The sequence below is a fragment of the Berghia stephanieae genome, chromosome 4 (genome assembly GCF_034508935.2).
Source record: "Berghia stephanieae isolate SIO BIC M18660-M18661 chromosome 4, UCSD_Bste_1.3, whole genome shotgun sequence".
Classification (NCBI taxonomy): Eukaryota; Metazoa; Mollusca; class Gastropoda; order Nudibranchia; family Aeolidiidae; genus Berghia; species Berghia stephanieae.
The window spans coordinates 38,408,232-38,428,380 of NC_088363.1; the positions used below are offsets into that span (position 1 = coordinate 38,408,232).

At 34.8% G+C, this 20,149-nt stretch overlaps 1 protein-coding gene across 3 annotated transcripts in view; it reads right to left on the reverse strand.

Annotated features, from left to right (window-relative positions):
• LOC144970524 (TBC domain-containing protein kinase-like protein) overlaps positions 1-19,998 on the reverse strand; it is a 35,205-nt gene extending 15,207 nt beyond the window's left edge. The window contains exons 1-17 of one of the 3 annotated variants that reach the window (XM_078910256.1): positions 19,854-19,998; positions 18,597-18,797; positions 17,673-17,745; positions 16,460-16,574; positions 15,691-15,764; positions 14,437-14,578; positions 13,629-13,698; positions 11,527-11,582; positions 10,827-10,888; positions 10,604-10,661; positions 9,756-9,846; positions 8,361-8,499; positions 7,630-7,729; positions 4,903-4,952; positions 4,190-4,298; positions 2,786-2,920; positions 1,006-1,068 (exon numbers count right to left, since the gene is read on the reverse strand). In XM_078910256.1, coding sequence (XP_078766382.1) covers positions 1,006-1,068; positions 2,786-2,920; positions 4,190-4,298; positions 4,903-4,952; positions 7,630-7,729; positions 8,361-8,499; positions 9,756-9,846; positions 10,604-10,661; positions 10,827-10,888; positions 11,527-11,582; positions 13,629-13,698; positions 14,437-14,578; positions 15,691-15,764; positions 16,460-16,574; positions 17,673-17,745; positions 18,597-18,789 — 1,530 coding nt within the window. In that variant the 5' untranslated portion in view covers positions 18,790-18,797; positions 19,854-19,998. The remainder of the gene's footprint in view (positions 1-1,005; positions 1,069-2,785; positions 2,921-4,189; positions 4,299-4,902; positions 4,953-7,629; positions 7,730-8,360; positions 8,500-9,755; positions 9,847-10,603; positions 10,662-10,826; positions 10,889-11,526; positions 11,583-13,628; positions 13,699-14,436; positions 14,579-15,690; positions 15,765-16,459; positions 16,575-17,672; positions 17,746-18,596; positions 18,798-19,853) is intronic. The other 2 variants (XM_078910257.1, XM_078910258.1) reach the window with 2 other exon arrangements.
• Between the last annotated feature and the right edge of the window lie 151 nt (positions 19,999-20,149).

Here is a 20,149-nt window from a genome sequence, read left to right on the forward strand (position 1 = left end):
GGAAAAATGGAGTTAGGGAGTTTTGGAAAACCACTCTTCAAATGTAACGGTTGTATTATGACAAAAAGAGCAACTTAACAAAAATTGAATGATGTTTTGTTTGGTACAACTTTTGATGAGACAAAACTAAAATCAGATGGGGGGAAAAAATGAATGAATTTGAAACGGTCTCCAAAAAAAAACAAAGCAAATAAAAGTAGTATTAAAATAGAATGCTTCATTGAGTATAATTTTAAACTCATTTGTTCAATAGAATAGAGAAGACAAAATAATTTCAAAATACCATTCACAGAACACCTAAAAATCTGTTTTTTACTTTGTTATGAGAATGTGTGCTGCTATAATCATCAGCTCTGCTTAAATGGTGGACGTAAGTTGAAGAACATTAATAAGTGCGAAGTTAATAACACAATAAGTGACCCATCAAAAAGTATAACTCACAATTCATTAAAATATTGAGCATTTCCACAATGTGTTTTACTTTTGATTCTAGATTGTTGAGAATACTTAAGACTTCATTTTACCAACAACATCAGGGATTGTGACAAGAAAAAGCTTTAATTCAATCATGATCAGGAGTTTTCAAAAATAAAAGCTTTATATTGTGCAATATCCACTCAATGTACTCAAAGCACTTTACAAGGGGTTCCTGACCAACAGCAACACGTAACATTTTGAATGAAACATGATGACTGTTAGACGATATTACAATTTTTTTTCGGACAGAGACAACACTTTTAACGTCCAGTTACTTTTTTACACCTGAGTACAGTGAGAGAATGTGAGTAAAGAGCCTTTTCCAAGGACTCAACTATGCACCAAGCGAGGCTCGAACGCAGGACCTTCTGATCTGGAAGCGAGTGTCATACCACAAGACTACATCACCGCACTAAATTTATGAATTAAATATTCTTTTTTTTTAATCAATATAAAATACAGAAATGAAATCAGAGATAAAAATATCAGTGTCGAATTTGATAAGTTAGTAAATGAGCATGATGATACCTGTCTGTCAGTGGTGGTGGGCGTCTCCTTGTCGATGGCATCATATTTGGTCTGAATGTCTCCCTGGTGGTCATCAATGATTAAAAAGACAAGATATAGACATTCATTGATGAGGTTTATATTTACAACTACAACACATAATGAGTTAAATGCTGTGGGAACGTATTTATTGTTGTGTTTCAATGTATTCCAGTTTGTTGTTTGTTTGGCAATTGAGTTGTTGTAAATTGTTTTCATGTTGGGTAACCTGTTGGGTGTCCCTATGAGTTCCATTCACTGTTTTGTGTGTTATTTCCGCCTGTGAGTTTGTGACGTCACTATGAGTAAAAATACGGATCTCCCATTCTGTTTCGTAGCTCTTAATACAGTGCAACCCCTGGACAACGACATTGCCCGGGACAGGAAAATTATGTTGTTATCCAGGGGTGTCGGTAATTCTGGGTTTTGAAGATGGCAGAGAATGAAAAAGGGGGTGTGGTGAGACCCATGAATACATACAGTGCAATGCACGGACCAGTACCTGAGAGATGACACATCCTAACGGCTTTCGAAATTGTATTTATCCTGTTTACAAAGGGCATATCAGTTACGCTTTCATTCTCCAAAGTGTATTGTCATTGTTTTCATCATAAACGGTGATCCAACGCGTTTTAACAAAACCAGAAAAAAATCAAGAAAATCAAGTACCAATATGATAATATAGCACAAGAACACAAATGAACACATCTACTTTTAAGACCAATTAATTAAAATCCATGCGACGCTGATGATGAGATTTAATACCGAAAATTTTAAGTGCACCAAAATTTACAAGGGCTTAAAATTAGTAGATTTACATCTTATATTATTTCAAAAAATATATTTAAAAAACAACTATGTATTTAACACAATAATATCAAATTTGGACTAATGTTTAGAAAAACAATTGACTTTTTAAATGAAAACAATAAAGTGAAAGAGGCTGTCATTGTTTTCCTGGCTATTCCAACGTGTATTATAATATAAGACCATTGAGTTAACCTCCATCACTGACCTCAGACAGGTAGTTAACAGGAAAGGTAAATAGACCCTTGAGAGTTCCATCCAAGGATAATCTTCTTTTGCTGTGGTTCTATATGAACTTGTGCTAATTCCAAGCAGTGTAGTAAACATATCATGTTCTGATTGGTCAGTAAGTGTAGTAAAAATATTATGTTCTGATTGGTGAGTAACAAAAGATCTCATTGGCAAGAAAAGAATTTCGGCTTTCTAGTATCGGTTTCAATTGCCGTTTATTGCTATGACGATGTGGCTAAACAGGGGTTTTACTGAAATGTATGTCGCTATTTGGGGGGGGGGAGGGGGGGTATTACTAATAACATATAGCAAAAAATTCGGGACCAGAGGTCAATGTCGCTATCCAGGGGTTGTCATTATTCAAGGGTGTCGTTATCCAGAGGTTGCACTGTACTACGATATTCATAATGGATTGTTGATTGAAATTAGTCCAGTTTTGACTCTGTTTTTATTGGGTTTTTATTACCGGACAAACATACCTGGACAATTCGCATGATGCCTTGATGCATGACATTTTTTTAACGCCCATATATGGAGAATGCCCATTTTGGTGGAGACTTTTCTTGACTATTTCCTATATTTTACATATTGTGAACCAGATGGAGAAATCCGTTCACGACAATGCATTTAGGTCATCAGTATTTATTCACTTAAAATTCAATAATTTTCAAAATTCAGGACATGTGCAGGACAAAAAAAAATGATAAAACAGATAATTCTTTACCTCCACTTCCAGAAGAGCTGCCCATACATATGCTCTGACTAAAGGTGGTACATCGACACGAGCTTCTCTCCAAATGTTTGGACGTTTAAATGGGTATGCCTTCAAAAGTCTCTCAAACAAGATGATTCTGTGAAACTGTCGAGAAGATTTTTTTAAAATAAATTCTCGGATAAGTTTTGATTTCAATATTGCCCGCTTTCTTTGTGCAATGCTCCACAACAAAATTTTTAAGCAGCAGCTTTATCTTAACAGCAAAACAGTTAAAAAGGAATCGTGGATATATAAGAGAAAAAAAAATATGATGTGCATTTATATAAATGCTTCAAAGTGCTTCATTTATTCGCCTGAAAGCTAAATGGTACCAAGGCCATTTCATAATGTATAATCCACAAGTTAGGATCCCTTTTTAGCTCCAGCATACATCAATGCTTATAACAGGTGCATCCTGTTCAAGGTAGAGTGGGAAAAGGGGAAAGAATTAGTATCAAATGCATTTCCATTATACACTATATGCATTTGTTCTTATTCTTCTTCATATTACAGGTCAAAGTGATACTAGGCTGCTAGAAGCTGTGGGCTGTAAAAAGGAATAAACAAAAATGAATATAACAGCTTAAAAAAAAACACCATGGAATGTACTTATGTCATCTTTATTGTTTTTAGTTGTAGGCTGAAGAATGGTTTTGAGCCCGAAACGTTCCATTTTTGGTATTTTGTTCTTTTTGGGAAGCTGTTATATTCATTTTTGTTTATTTCATTATACAGAAGAATTTGACCCAAATTTCATATTTTTGAATCGAAATCCAACTTTCACCTTCAAGATTACTCTAATATAACACCATTTTGAGATTGTGGGCCACATAGAAGAAAACGCCCCTGCAATGGAGTTTGGAGATTTTTTGTTTTTAAAGGTTTTACGGCGCTTGCAACACATTTAGGTCATATCAGCACCAGTAAAAAGGAAGAAAATGCGATAGTAGAAAACTTCTAGGATAACAATTCAAATACCCAAGAAAAAGTAAGACAAAGGGTAATTGGTTCAAATAGGGAACAGATGTAGATTCCAAGAGCATGCCATCAATGTACTTAGCTTGAGATCACCCTAAAGTCTCATTTGGACATCAGCACAGGAGAATACATCCAAAACAGAAAACTTAACTAACAATATATAAAAAAGAGATGCTTTACAAGAAAAAAAAATATCTCCCAAAACTAATACTAAACATTTGACTGTTTCCTTCATAGCTAAGAACTCCAGCAAGGGCTAGGACAAAACTAAGCATTCTCCTTACAAGAGAAGACAGAAAGCAAATCGGAAAAACAGATATAAAGGAGACAGAGGACACAATTAGAGATCTTCTACCCACCATGAGAAGCAGAAACAATGAGAGTGGTTTATTTCACCTGGTATTCAATGTCTTTCTCTCTGATGACCAATGGGAGGCTGGCAGAGTCTGAGAGATCATCGTGACTAGGGGAGGTTGGCAAGTTTTTATTTTCATTTGCTTGAGACCTGGACAGGCAATAAAATAAATGTGAATTACAAATTATCAATTGTATAATAGAATGGAGCTGGGTGTTGGAAATAATAAATATAAATAAATCTCATTAAAAAAGAATTGGTTAAAATTGAACAAAATGAAAGAATTTGTAACGTCTTTATCAATAGTTTTCAAATTTGCAAATGATGAGGTGTTCTTCCATGGTTACATGGAGTTTATGGTTTATAGTTGTCTATAATCATAAATAAATGATTTAATAAAAACAATACAAAAAATTAATTGTTTCAGGGACTTCATGACCGCTGAGAAATAATGTGGTAACTAAAGCTGTTTCAAAACTTCCTGTGTAAGAATAACAAAACCATAAAGATTGGTAATATAATAACCTCAAAGAGGATATTACATTCATATGAAAACTTATAGAGATCACTTCATGTAAAAATGAACAGTAGTTTACGGTGAATAATAACAGAAGTGATTGAAGAGAATAAAAACTGTATCAGATGAATGTTTCATCTTTCTCTGTTCCTCTGAACAAAATAAGAGGTTCAATCTTGGAATAAGCATGACGATTAGTTGATTAAAAAAGTAAAAATATAGGAAAATATCACTCACTCATCTTCGAGAAGGGGATAGAATGCTGCAGGTGGAATGTCTCGAAGTCTCTGCAATGGAAAGTATTTACATAATATAAATAATAATAATGATAATAATAATAATAATAATAATAATAATAATAATAATAATAATAATAATAATAATAATAATAATAATAATAATAATAATAATAATAATAGACCTGCAAATGAGCTGTACAAAAATTGACTGAAATTTTCGAAAACCACAGAGTTGATTTTTTAAAATAAATGAATGAAAGGAAAGAGATAAGAGACAATGTATTACTATTACTTAAGTGCCTTGTAGAAGTAGAAGAAATGCCTAATAAGCAAGTCATTTATAGGATGTTTATGTTTTTATGTTTTTAAGGCGCTTGCAACACATTCAGGTCATATCAGCGCCAGTAAAAAGGAAGAAAATGGGATAGTAAAAAGTTCTAGAATTACAAATAAAGCACAAAAGAAAAGGTGAGACAAAGGGGAATTGGTTCAAATAGGGAACAGATGTAGATTCCAAGAGCACACCACCAAAGTACTTTGTTTGAGATCACCTAAAAATCTCATCCAGACACAAGCACAGGTCCCAACTAAGAGGAATACACTCAAATGTTTACATATCATATAATATAATATGTAAACTAATCATAATACAATGCATAACAGATAGATGATTTACAAGAAAAAAAATATCATCTCCCAAAACTATAATATACATTCGACTGTTTCCCTCCCAGCCAAGGAACTCTGGCAAGGATCAGGACAAAACTAAGTAATCTCATTCCAAGACAATGACAGGAAACAATTGGAAAACGGTTATGGGGGGATAGAAGACACAGCATGTACCTCCCTGCCCACTATGGGTAGGATGACTTTAAAAAGGTAATTCCAGCTATAGTATTATTATTATAGGCTTAAGCTTTTCACACCCAAATAATTAAGTACAAGAACTCCTAAAATCATATCATAACCTTATGTCCATACTTCAAACCTAACTTAACAGTAATTATTTTTCCAGCAGCGACCAATTTAATTAATTCCTCACAGCTTTTTTGATGATCAACAGCTTAGAACGTCAAGCCACAAACCCTGCATTGCGATCATTGAATTGTGCATGTGAGCTTATTCAATTTAAACTTCTAATAAAAGAATGTTTCAAAGTTAAAGGTCAATAACTATGCAACGAACTTTAAATGAATTAAATAAGATTTCTTTTATTTTTTAATTAAGGAGATGTTAATTTATTCATTGAGAAAATTTCTCGGCAGTTCTGTGCTAGTAAAATCCAAAGACAGACAGTGAACAGCATGAATACTAGAGTGAAACACTGGTAGAAAACTAATTTGCGCGGGAATTAATTACTTACCACTTTTGTATCTTATAATTAGAAACCCAATCAGTGAAGAAGCGGTCAACCAGTTTGTTTACAAAATGAGACAATCGAGATGTTTTAGTTCCAATTTCGTTCTAGTAGCATACAAAAATAATGCTCAGGATAAGATAGCTCATCTACTCCAGAGTCAAGTGTGGGAATACTCCGTGAGACCAGCTACTAAGAGATTGTTGACAATGCCATCCTCTCACCTCTCATTTGGCACAAGTGTCTCATTCATAGTGTTTTGATGAAAAAGGAGAAATCTGAAACGTCCACATCACCGGTCATTGTAAATTAAATTCTATTTAATTACTGTTATTTATTTATTGAGCTTCAAGCAGTAACATTTGCATATAAACTTGAGCTTCTATAAAGAGCAATATCCACTATACATGCTGAAAGCGCGTTATAAGAGGTCACTGACCACCAGCAACACTAAACATGTGGGACGATACACGACACCTGTAAGGTATTATTACAATGTTTCTGATAGAGACAGTGCTGTTAACGGCCAGGTGCTCATTTTAGAACTGAGTACAGTGAGAGAATGTGAGCAAAGAGCCTCTCCAAGGACTCAATTAAGCAACGCTCGGAGCAGGACTCCATCCCAGGACCTTCCGATCCGAAGACGAGTGTCATACCATTAGACCACATAGCCGACCAGAATGATCTAGGTTCCATTTTCAATATTCAAAGAAAACCGCAATTTTTTGTCATTTATTTATTGACTTAAAGAGGAAAATACGTGACTTGCTTGCCTCATAAAATAAAACAAAACCCTGAGTGTTTTGAAACTCCCAAATGTTCTCTGGTGATTCTATGGAGTCCAAAAGATAGCTCTAGATTGTTAAGTCATTTTCTATCAGGATATGACTGAGAACGTTTTGAAAGTTAGCTACTCATTCACAACATAAACATCTGAACAAGATGAAATCAATTTTTTTAAAAATAATTTAAGAATTGAGCTTTTATATAGCGCAATATCCACTAAAAGTGCTCAAAAGCGCTTTATAGGGGGTCCCTGCCCTACAGCAACACTTAATACGTAGAACGAGATATGGTGCCTTTTAGGCAATATTACAATTTATTCCAACAGAGACAACACTGTTAACGGCCAGGTTCTCATTTTACACCTGAGTATCATGAGAAAATGTGAGTAAACAGCCTTTTCCAAGGACTCAATTAAACGTCGAGCAAGGCTCAAACCCAAACCCTCCAATCCAAAGGCGAGTGTCATACCATTAGACCACATAGCCACACGATAATGATCATTTAGAACATAAATTACTGAACAAGGTGAAAGCAAATAAATAAATGCTCTGTCATTTTAGAAATATTGCGACCAAGCCTTACATATCTCAGTTGATCCTGCGACAACGTGATGACTGTGTTGTCTAATAATTCAGCAAAGTCTCGGTCCTGGCCAAACAACTCTCCTTCTACAATACCAAAGCTGGAATGGAGATTGGGTCAAAAATGAAGAGATAGATAGAGAGAGAGAGAGAGAGAGAGAGAGAGAGAGAGAGAGAGAGAGAGAGAGAGAGAGAGAGAGAGAGAGAGAGAGAGAGAGAGAGAGAGAGAGAGAGAGAGAGAGAGAAAGAGAGAGAGAGAGAGAGAGAGAGAGAGAGAGAGAGAGGTGGGGGGAGGAGGAATAAAAGAATTAGTGAATTGATGATAACAGCGCTGGTGCAGAGCAAAGGTAGATTAAGTATGGCTTGTAGCTGTTGTCACACTGTTACTCTCAACCGCCCAATCGCCTTAATAATAATACTAAATGTAATGATGATGATGATGATGATGATGATACTGATGATGAAGAAGATGATAATCAAAATCACAATGAAATAATAAGGGAGTGAAGTATAAAACTGTAGCATAGTGTTAAAATCTGATTTTATGTTATTTACATTTATTATTCTTATTTTTTTGTAGGGAAGATTATAAACTGACTCCAGGTGTAAGGATTTCATAGACTAATTAATTGTCATTGCAAGGGTATGTGTGATTTTGATATTAGAATTCTTTTACCACTCTTTAATATCTTCAAAACCTATAACATAGGATCAACATAATAAAGAACTAACCATGGCAGAAGATGTATAGGGGGTCTGGTCTTAGTCATGCCAGCCTTGCGGAGGGCACTGTCTATGTCACCCCCTGCCAGGCGCCATAGGTAGAAAACTTCCTGCATGGAACGCTGAGACAGATGGTCATCACTGAATTCTAGAATGCAGAGTAAATTTTTTAAAAACAAAAAAAATTATACCCTTCCGCCATGACACCATAAGATATTGTCGCCTATACGAAGGAATATAGATAATTTGTCAAACAAGATGTCGTATGTCAACAGGAATCACCCGTGTTGTCCAAGTGAGCAAATTAATGGGTTAATAATCTTGCCCAAGGAAAAAAAAGAAAGAGCCTGAAGCAGGTCGCTGTAAAATGCCTTAACCACTCGGCCACTTCGCCCTCAGAGTAAATAAAGATGAATGAAAAACACACATAGGGTACACATTGCTCAACTGAATAGATGAATATGTCTATGTACGTCACAACTTCATTATAATTTTTACTGGATTCATAACAATCATGATCACTAATATTATAATTATTAATATTAGTGCATTTAAATAGTGCCATATTCACTAAACATGCTCAAAATACTTTACAAGGTATCCCTATCCAACAGTACAAGACCTGACACCTGTTAGGTGATAATGTAATTTTTTCCGAGATAAAAAACGTTGTTACGGTCAAGTCAAGTACTCAGTTTACACCTGCCTACGGGGAGAGAATGTGAGTAAAGAGCCTTTTCCAAGGACTCAACTATGCACCACTCAGAGAGGGACTCGAACCCTGGACCTTCTGATCTGAAGGCATGTATCATACCACTAGACCACATAGCCGCAATAGTGCGGCTATGTGATCTTGTGGTATGACACTCGCTTTCGGATCGGAAGGTCCTGGGTTCGAGCCTCGCCCGGTGCATAGTTGAGTCCTTGGAAAAGACTTTTACTCACATTCTCTCACCATACTCAGGTGTAAAATTAGTACCTGGCCGTTAACAGCGTTGTCTTTGTCCGAAAAATTGTAATATCGCCTAACAGGCGGCATGTCCCGTCCTAAATGTTAAATGTTGCTGTTGACCAGGGACCCCTTGTAAAGCGCTTTGAGCACATTTAGTGGATATTGCACTATATATAAAAAAATTTTTTTTAAAAAGCTCAAAATAAAGATAGTATCAATTTTCTTTTAAAGGGAGTGTTAGGATCTACCTGAAGCCTGGGATCGTAAAAATACAAATGAAAAGTTGAAAAAGGAAAGGATTTGGATGGAAACAGTACAAACAATTGACATTATTCTATATACGTTTATACTGTGGTGCTTTAGCATCAAATACAAATGAAAAAAAAAATAACAAAAAGATACTGAGATATGGACCAATTGATATAGAGATTGATGTAATAAACTAAACCAACCATTCTTAATAGTGTCTTGATACAGTGGTAACTCCAGATCTTTGTCATGCATATCTGATGTAAACAAAACATTTTCCTTCTTGTGAGGTACCTGTGGAATATCAGAAACATTGATCTACATGAATTTATTCATACAATATAGAAATTCGTGGCGAATGATGTCAAACTGAAAATATAAATATAATATATTCTCTTATCTAATCCATTTAATTGTTAAAAAATATTATTTTATAGTTAGGCAGCTTTACAGTCTTGTGGTATGACACTCGCCTTCAGAACAGTAGGTTGTAGGTTTGAATCTTGGAACCATGCTCTGGGCAGCGCAAAGTTAAGTCCTTGTAAAAGGATCTTTACATACATTCTTTCACTGAAGTTAGGAATAAAATGAGTACTTGACTGGAAATGGCATTGTATCTGACCCAAAAAAAAAATTGCCTAGTCTTTCATGTAAGGTGTTGCTTCTAGTTTGTGACCCCTTGTAAAATGCCTTGAGTATATTCAATAGATATTACATTACAAAGAAGCTCAAGCACAGGCTCTCTGATTCTTTGTTCACTTTCGAAACTTGCTCGGCATATAAACAGTGCCATTTACACATGTTGACGTTTGTAAATAACATTGTCACCACAGTTAAAAGCGAGGGCAACATCTGAGACAGGAAGTGTATTATTCATCATCATTTTTTTTTCACTTTCATACATTTTGAAAATGCATAAAATACAAATGAACAACATACTAAACAGTAAGTTAAATAAATATATATATTGTTTTGTAATGAGTTTAAGGCCTTAAGATTACAACAAATAAGCTACATTCACTTTTAAATATCATTTTTAAAATAAACTTACCGCCTTCATTCTCTGTTCCTGGAAAACTGGGTGTTGCCTCAATTGTTCTAAACTTATTCTGGAATTAAACACAGAAAATGTCTTGGTTAAACAAGAAAACAAACAAAAAAAAACAAAAAAACTAAATCATCATACACGTCTTGTGATTGAAAAAGATAAAGTACTTATTTGGCTAATAAAAAAAGTAATGCAAAGAATGAAAAAAAAAAATAAACATTTTTACCTTTTAGATGATTCCACTGTTAAACATGCCCAAAGCATGTCTGTCAAATCTGTTGATACACTCTAAAACAGAATGAGGTTAAATAAAAGAGAATGATAACATCTGCTTGTGATTGAGTCTCTTTACATTTCAGATAAGATAAGATAATAGTTACATTTTTAGCTACTAAATAAATAAATTAATAAATAAACAAATAAATAAATAAACAAACAAATAAATAAATAAATTAAATAAAATTCCCTTTATTCAACCCCTAGGGGAAATTTGTCTCTAGGGTCTATTCCAAGGAAAGACTGGATTAAACCAGGCATCAGCCGCGGTGCAGCACCGCAAAGTAAGCTAGGGCTAGGTGTCTTGCTCAAGGCCACTCAACGAGGCGGGTAGTCGAATTCGGTACCTTTTGGGTATGAAGCAAAGACCATACTGCTGAGCCAGGCTGCCCAGATATACACCAAAAACAAACTTCCCCGTGAGGATGAATAATAGGAATTTTATTTTAAATGACATATAATATCTAAAAAAAGGATAGAAGAAAATGAAATCAAAATGGTATCCTCCCAAAAAAACATTTTTAAGCACAGTTTAGCCTGCAACAATAATTTGCCATTTACTGACATTTATAAATCAGCAGTCGAGTATTAGATAATTCAGATTTAAAACAAGGATTCCATAACAAGAATAAACTAAGATCGGCTCCCACCTTTAGCTTACTGGCTACAGTTGGATCTTGAGCCAAAAAGTCCAAAGGAGACAAATCTGTTTTGGGAATGAGAGGAGAGGTTTACACAGACATGTCAAGTGTCTTCATATTTCTCTATCAACATCCAGAGCTTCCAACGCCCAAATTCAAAATTAAGGAAAAATAATGGGGGCCTTGGGGCTGCTAAAAACCGAGAGAAGGATCCAGTGATAGAGTCTTGGTGAAGGTTCAGAAGCCGAAAGGGCTCCCAAGGATTGTTGAAAATAACGCTTTGAAAGGATATAAAATTATAGGTCCTCCGAGTCTTATTTTTCAAGAACTTACAGACAATAACTAGGACCTGTCTTTTTAAATCAAACTTCAATTTACAACGAATACATTATAATTAAAGATGAAGATTAGAAGAGAAAGGGGAGCGAAGTGGCCAAATCGTCAAGGCATTACACTGTAAACCAGAAGGTCTGGGGTTCGAGCCATGCAGGAAATGGAATTGAGAAAAAAAAAAGTCTTGGCGATAGAGTGGTTGTGATAGATGTAGGCTATGTGGTCTAGTGGTATGACACTCGCTTTTGGATCAGAAGGTCCTGGGTTCGAGCCTCACTCGGCATGTAGTTGAGTCCTTGGAAAAGGCTCTTTACTCACATTCTCTCACCATACACAGGTGTAAAATGAGTACCTCGCTGTTGACAGCATTGTCTCTGTCCGGAAAAAATTGTAATATCGCCTAACAGGCGTCATGTCCCATTCTACATGTTACGTGTTGCTGTTAGTCAGGGATCCTTTGTAAAGCGCTTTGAGCACGTTTAATGGATATTGCGCTATATAAAAGCTCATTTTCTTTTTAGGCACACATGGAATAACAGACATTTATAAAAAAAAGAATGATTGGAATGATTGGAAGCATTGTAACACATTAGGGCAAAGGAGAATCGTAGAAAAAAAATATCTTCACTTCAAACTGCAGATAAAATCTAAATGAATAGGAATATCATATGCTTTGATTAATTTCAACTCCTAAGGTTATAATCTTCAATATTCTATGACATATTGACTGATATGTTACATAATAATAAATGAGTAAAAATTATCACTGCGACTTTCAGGATTACTAAGACGAGATGAAAGCCAGCTAATAAAGAAATATCAATGGTGACCACTTATATCAGTTCACTGAACCAATATCAGATCTAAAACACTCAAAAAGAGATTAAGAACTATGTTTGTCTATTTAATTATGTGTAGACTGTGATCTATGAGAGGAATTAACCAAAAACTAATTTTCAAAAGAGAGGCACTCAAGAACCAAGTTATCATTATTCCTATTCTTCTTCAAGTACCAAGTCTATGCCAGACATGACCTCAAAAAACTAATATTACTACTCTTCTCTTCTTGTCACCCAGCTGTTCAAACTATTCAAATATGTTTTTCTTGGTCTACCTTTACTCTTTTTACCTTCTATCTTTTCTGTGAGAGCAAGATGTTCGATACATTTGTGTCGATTTAGGTGCTCTAAAAATTGCAATTGTCTTTTTCTGATGAATGATGTATGAATTAGTAATCTTTTAGTTTCAGCTTGCTCTAATACTTCTTCATCTGTCCATGAGATTCTTAATATCCTTCTTAAAAATCACATCTCTCATGCCTCCAGTTTCTTTCTTATGTCTTCTGTAATTGTCCAACTTTCACCTTATACCAGTGAGTCAGCCTTTGGTATGTTAACATATACAGTTGTACGGATACAGAATTACTCAATATAAGTTGAAGAAGGATATGTTCATTTTCATATGTCACCGATCTTCTATTTAGATCACATGACCCATTCACTCTTTAATTACTAAGCTTGATTCAATTGAATAATTTTGAATAATTTAAATTGTTTTATTGGCAACGTGGACTTCAACTTATCCAAAATAATTTCACATTAAATCCATTCTAATTTCATATTAAATCCATTCTAATTTCACACTAAAACCATTCAAATTTCACATTAAATCCATTCTAATTTCACATTAAAACCATTCTAATTTCACATTAAATCCATTCTAATTTCACATTAAAACCATTATAATTTCACATTAAAATAAAACATTCTTCAACATACCAGATTTCACCATGTCAATGATACGTTTCAATACTAGAGCTGTACTCAACTTTCCCCACAACCTCCTTTTCTGTGAACGAAACATACGTATTTGTTTAGGATTGATCTTTGACAGCAGGGCATATTGGAATAAATGGAGATACTCCTACATTTAAAAAATGTGTTCTGCGGTGTTGCAGAATGGATTTAATTCTTAAAAATGAAACAACAATAATAATAATAATAATAATAATAATTATCATCATCATCATCATCATCATCATCATCATCATAATAATATGATAATAATAATAATAAATAATAATAATAATAATAATAATAATAATAATAATAAATAATAATAATAATAAATAATAATAATAATAATAATAATAATAATAATAATAATGTTAATAATAATAATAATAATTTACACTTTTAATATTTCTGAACATTTATGTAGCATATTTTTAGGGATTCAACACTTTTCATAATGCTTCATTTATTTCACATGAAATCGAAGCTCCTGTCTACAATTCTACAAATCGTTCATCGTCCTTTATGAACAAGCACTCTTGCACCTTACAATGCTGCCTATATCCAGGTTAGAAATAAACATTTTAAGTTCGAATTTTGAGGATAAAAATTTCTCTTTCAGCATCAATGTTTTCTACAAATGGAAGGGGGGCAGGGTGAGGGTGAATAGAAAGAAAATCAGGTCTACTTAATAAATCTACAAAAAAAAAAAAAATTGTCTCATTTAAAATTGCACATAACAGCAACTAAAACAGTGTAAACTTTGTTAAAAAGCGCTTTTGTTCATCCTCACCAGAATGAGCTCCAGGACAACTACAGCAAAAGACCAAAGATCTGTCTTGGAGCCAGATTGAGGCTGGAGCGTGTCTCCGGTGTCGTCTACAACCTTGACTGGCCCTCCACACACCGTCTCGGGGGAGAGATACTCTGGCAGGCTGGACAGATGACATCAAAATGTGATTGTGACAATTTTATATCAACTGATGAAAATATTTAAAAACTAGAGGTGCCTAAAAGAGCCAATAAGATGGAGAGTAAGATAAAGTGAGTAAATGTGACTCATATCTAAGGGAACAATACAAAACAAACAACGTTTCAGCTTTTGGAATTTTTCAAGTAATTGTCGAAATAGTTAAAATATTATAGGTAAAAAAAGTGTGTGTGTGTGTGTGTATGTATGTGTGTGCGTGCAAGGGAAAAGAGAGAGAGAGAGAGAGAGAGAGAGAGAGAGAGAGAGAGAGAGAGAGAGAGAGAGAGAGAGAGAGAGAGAGAAGGGAGAGAGAGAGAGAGAGAGAGAGAGAGAGAGGAGAGAGAGAGAGAGAGAGAGAGAGAGAGAGAGAGAGAGAGAGAGAGAGAGAGAGGAAGGGAGAGGGAGAGGTGGCGACAATGAGATGAAAATATCTAGTCGTGCAGTAAATCACCATCATAATAAAAATAAAGAAATTTATAAATAAATAAATAAATAAATAAATAGGTTTTAAAAAAAATAGAAAAACAGTCAAATTGGGAAGACAAACTTTACAAAGTGTTGCTGACTTTTTGCCAAAGTCGAATTATGTAGTGAAAAATATTTCTAATGTGAAACCAACCATATTTCGAATTGAACGTTCATTACAAAATCCCAGTAAAAATTTGTTAAAGTCATATTTCTAACATTCAAAAAATTATAAAAAGGGAACTCATAACCTATAAACTAATGGTATAAAATGAATACAATTTTTTTTAAAAATCATGGATATTATAGTTCATAAAAATAATGTGAAAATGACGAATTAGACAAACAATAATAGCAGAAGCAACAATAGCAATAACAACAAACTCAATAAAAATAGGAAATAAATAAAACACATCAAATACATATTAATTATAGAAATGTTCCCAAACTAAAAAAAAAATTCCCTGGATAATCTCAATTCAAAAACCATTTCCATCACATTTAGATTGACTGGATTAGTCTGCAGGTTGAACAAAGGTAGGGTTGAGAATGGCAATATTAAGTCTAATGTATAAAACATCAAGGTGATATACATTATTTTTCTGGACATACCCAATAGGAAAGGACACATCCGCTCCACGGCCTGTCATGTAGTACAACCCATACTCTGACAGTTTTATTTGGCCCTGCATTCAAAAACAAAATAAAATAAATAATAATAAGATATATATGGTCTTCAACACTTCAACAAGCAACAACACACAACAAACCAAACTCATGTAACACACAGTCCTGATGATGGCTGAAAAGGCCTGAAACATCGATGTAGACTGACTCCAACATTGTGGTAAATATCAAAATAATATATATATATATATATAATATTATATATATATATATATATATATATATATTATATATATATATATATATTCAGTCATACATATGACATTATTTTTTAAATGTCAGGACACTGAACTCGAGGAAGATTTAAGATATAAGTCCTGCAAGAGATTAATTATTTTTTCATACTGTCAAAATGTCATTGGTTATATATTTATATTACGCCCTACTGCAACGGCATTCCATGAAGGAATAGATAATTCCATCAAACAAGACTTCTAATGTCAACAGGAATCACCCATGTTGTCCAAAGTGACCAAAATGGGCGTTAATAATCTTGCTCAAGGAAAAAAACAAATACTAAAGGACCTGAAGCAGGGCTCGAACACGAGACCTTCAGGGTAACAGTGCAATGAGGTAACCACATGGCCACTTCCCCCCCCCCCCCCCCCCCCCCCCCCTGCCCCCTCCCCAATATATAAAATATAAATTATATAAAATAATTCTATTTATCATTTTGATGAACTAGATTACTTACTTCCTTTGTGATGAGTATGTTATCAAGACTGATATTTCTATGGACAACGCCATTAGTGTGAAGATAGTATAGACCCTCCAGGATTTGATATGCAATGCGGACAACATCAGACTCCCTGTGAAATGAAGGTTAAAGTTATCCTTTACTATAACACTTGATTTTATCAACCATCATTATGGTGTTTGTAAATTGTAATATATTATTTGTTTCACAATAATATTAGGTTAATTTCATAATCCATCTCAAAACAAATAGATGAAAGAATTAAGCAGAAGAAACAGCAGCATTTGATGTTTCCACCTCTAGTATACTTGATGCCCTATATGTCAACAGGCACAATACACAGTAAGTAAGTAACTCCAGTCCATGTTTATGAGTAAGTCTGACATTCACATATGTATTAATGCTTTAAAAATTAATGAATTTGCTAATTGTGTACGAATGTTGTTTATGAATGACATGAAATTTCAGGGTCCCAAGTATAGACAAAATGATATAAAATTAAAAGCTGTGAAATAAATATAAGAAAGAAGCAATAGAAAAAATAAATGACATACCATTATTAAGTTCAAGAGGTTAATAATTGATCGGGTGGATGTGAAATTGCTGAGGTCAAAAACATTCATTTCAACATCAAAATAAGCTTATAGACTACATAGATCTATCAATAACTTACGACATTGAGCGATCACTTTCAAAAGGTCGACAAAAGGTGAGCTCCCACCCCTAAGACCTAGAATAGAATTCACTGCAAGATGCTATCACTCATATTTAGTGGGAGAGTAAAACAGAGCAGAAGAAGAAGAAGAAGAAGAAGAAGAAGAAGAAGAAGAAGAAGAAGAAGAAGAAGAAGAAGAAGACGAAGACGAAGAAGAAGAAGAAGAAGAAGAAGAAGAAGAAGAAGAAGAAGAAGAAGAAGAAGAAGAAGAAGAAGACGAAGAAGAAGAAGATCAACAGCTCAACAGTAAAATCACAACCCATATGTAAAGCAACCAATACTGATCTCAGGTGCAAGGATTTTTCTCTCTCCCCCCTTCTCCAACCCCACTCGCCATCTGCCCAGCTGATTGGGTGCTGTTTGGGATAGACCCGAGCAATTGTGACTGAATATTTAAGGCTACAAAAAAAACGAGGATAAACCCCAGCTATAAGGATGTTACAGCTCTGAAGAACAACTAAAACCACAGAGTGATAAAGTTTTGTATCTACTCACGACAGGTCATTAGCCTCCTCCAATTTACTTTTTAGAGTAGTTCCATAATGTTCAGAAATAATGAGCATACATTCTGTGGAAGTTACAAGAATCAAAGTCAAATTAGCGTTCAACATACATTTGCAAAAGAAGTGTTGTCTCTCCCCCCCCCCCCCCCCCTCTTCCCCACTCCCTTTTCCTTTCTCTGATAGTTGAGGTTGCTAGGGGGTCAGGTGGATACAGCCATGCCAGCACCATGTTGACATCCTCATTTGCTTTTACCGAATCTTTAACAATCTAAACGATCAAATAAATTTGTCTTTCAGGCTTTAATTTATTAATGTATCTACCAAAATGCAATTAGACAAGTGTTTAACATTGTCATTATGATATCTCTTGTGAAGCAGTGAAAATGAAATGTGTTGAAGTATATGAGAAAATTATGGATATTTGGGATAGATGTTCAGATGCTATGTCGGTGAGCTGAAGGCATGGTGACTTTTGATTAGTAAATTCTTGTGACAATAATGGGATTTTATGTTATGTCCTTAGAGTTTTTCATAGCTCTTTCATAGTCTCATACAATGCTATCACAGAAGAACAAGAAGATGAACGAAAAGAAAAACAAAAAGAAGAATAAGAGAGATTTAATAAGAGAGACTGAGAGAGAGAGAGAGAGAGAGAGAGAGAGAGAGAGAGAGAGAGAGAGAGAGAGAGAGGAGAGTGGAGAGAGAGAGACAGCGAGAAAGAAAGAGAGAGAGAGAGAGAGAGAGAGAGAGAGAGAGAAGAGAGAGAGAGAGAGAGAGAGAGAGAGAACAGAGAGAAAGAGAGAGAGAGAGAGAGAGGAGAGAGAGAGAGAGAGAGAGAGAGAGAGAGAGAGAGAGAGAGAGACTGAAACTAGAAAATTGATTATTAAAAATCAACAAATATTCCAAGATACATTACCATGTTTTGTTTTGTTGATGTCAATGTACTGGCAAATATTTGGGTGGTTCAAAGTGGTCAGAAACTGAAATCTGCCAAGAATCTTGGCTGAATTGGGCGTAAGGGGCAAACCATTGGATCCACATTTGTCATTTGGGTGACTTGCAGCGTAGAAAGTCCTAACACCAAACTCTGCTGATCCAAGAAGAGGCATTTCCAACCCTGATCGTTAAAAAGTAAATAAAACAATTAGTCCGATTCATGTAACATTAGTCATTTGTAGTGGCTCGGGTAGACCAGTCACTTGTTTACAAAAACGTTTTGTCCAGGAGGTAAACATATTAAAATAGCCTTGCACCATATCAAAAGTCCAGTAAATAACCATTATTGTTCATGGCTAGATTAAAATAAAACAACCACATTCCCTATCCACACCTTCAAAAATTCTTTTATCTGAACTAAAAGTTAGCGCATTTCCACAGATTTACCATTCTCAATGCGCTTCACAATGTGTCATTTATTCCCCCAGCAGGCAATATGGAACCATATCAATTTTGTAAATAACAGTTGCCTGATAGACGTCCTTTTTGTACTAACACTTTTACAATATCCCTGCCTCTAGCCAGGTATTCACACCTGAGTAGAGTGTGGTAAAGTATGCCTACCCAAGAACACAATGTCCGGATCAGACTTTTCCATGATTACTGTCACCCATCCAGCCACTGACAACACTTAACATCGTTTGATTCTTGTGTCAAAACGAGCCGCCGAGAGGCAGAGAAAAAAGTTGTTAGGAAAATTTCAATGGTTAGTTCCCAATGGTTAGAATAGTCTAAAGATATCCGATTTAAATTATAAATGGCATTTAAAATTTTCCATATAGACGTCTAGAGCATGCATAATAATTCCATTCTTTGTTGACATATATAGCCAATGCATTAACTCCATTCTATATCATTTTCCTATAACATAACATGGAAAGAACGTTTATCATCTTCACAGTATGAGAAGACAAACGCACACACTCAATACAATGATTGAATGCATCACAGAAAAAAAAAAAAAAGGAGTCGTGAGTGAGTGAGACACAATTACAAGTCAACGCCCACTTTCGGTGGGTACCTTGTCAGCGAGAACATAAAACAAACATCATTGCAACAGATAACCGAATTAAAATGAATTAATAAAGTATGACATTAAATTATAATTTATTTATCTGGTATCCGAGTGTCTTGAACACCTGCGTTGAACAAAATATAGATAGCTTCTATAATGAACCTTTTGGTGTTGTCTGTATCTCTTGGACATCAGTAGATTTTCATTTCAATCAAGGTGAGCAACTCTTTTTTCTTACGTCAAATTTCGCGAGTTATTCCTTGTGTGTGTCAGTGAAGTGCATCGACGTAAGTCAATGGTGAAGTGTGTACTAGGGGAGGGCATCCGGATCACCAAAAGGTCACCGATGCTTTAGGTTTTGAGAAGTCAGGTCATCGACGACTGAGAATTTCCCGACCTCCACTTAGTTCTCGATGCTTTTCTCGTCTCGAGAATCTTGGTCATCGACGCTTCTCGTA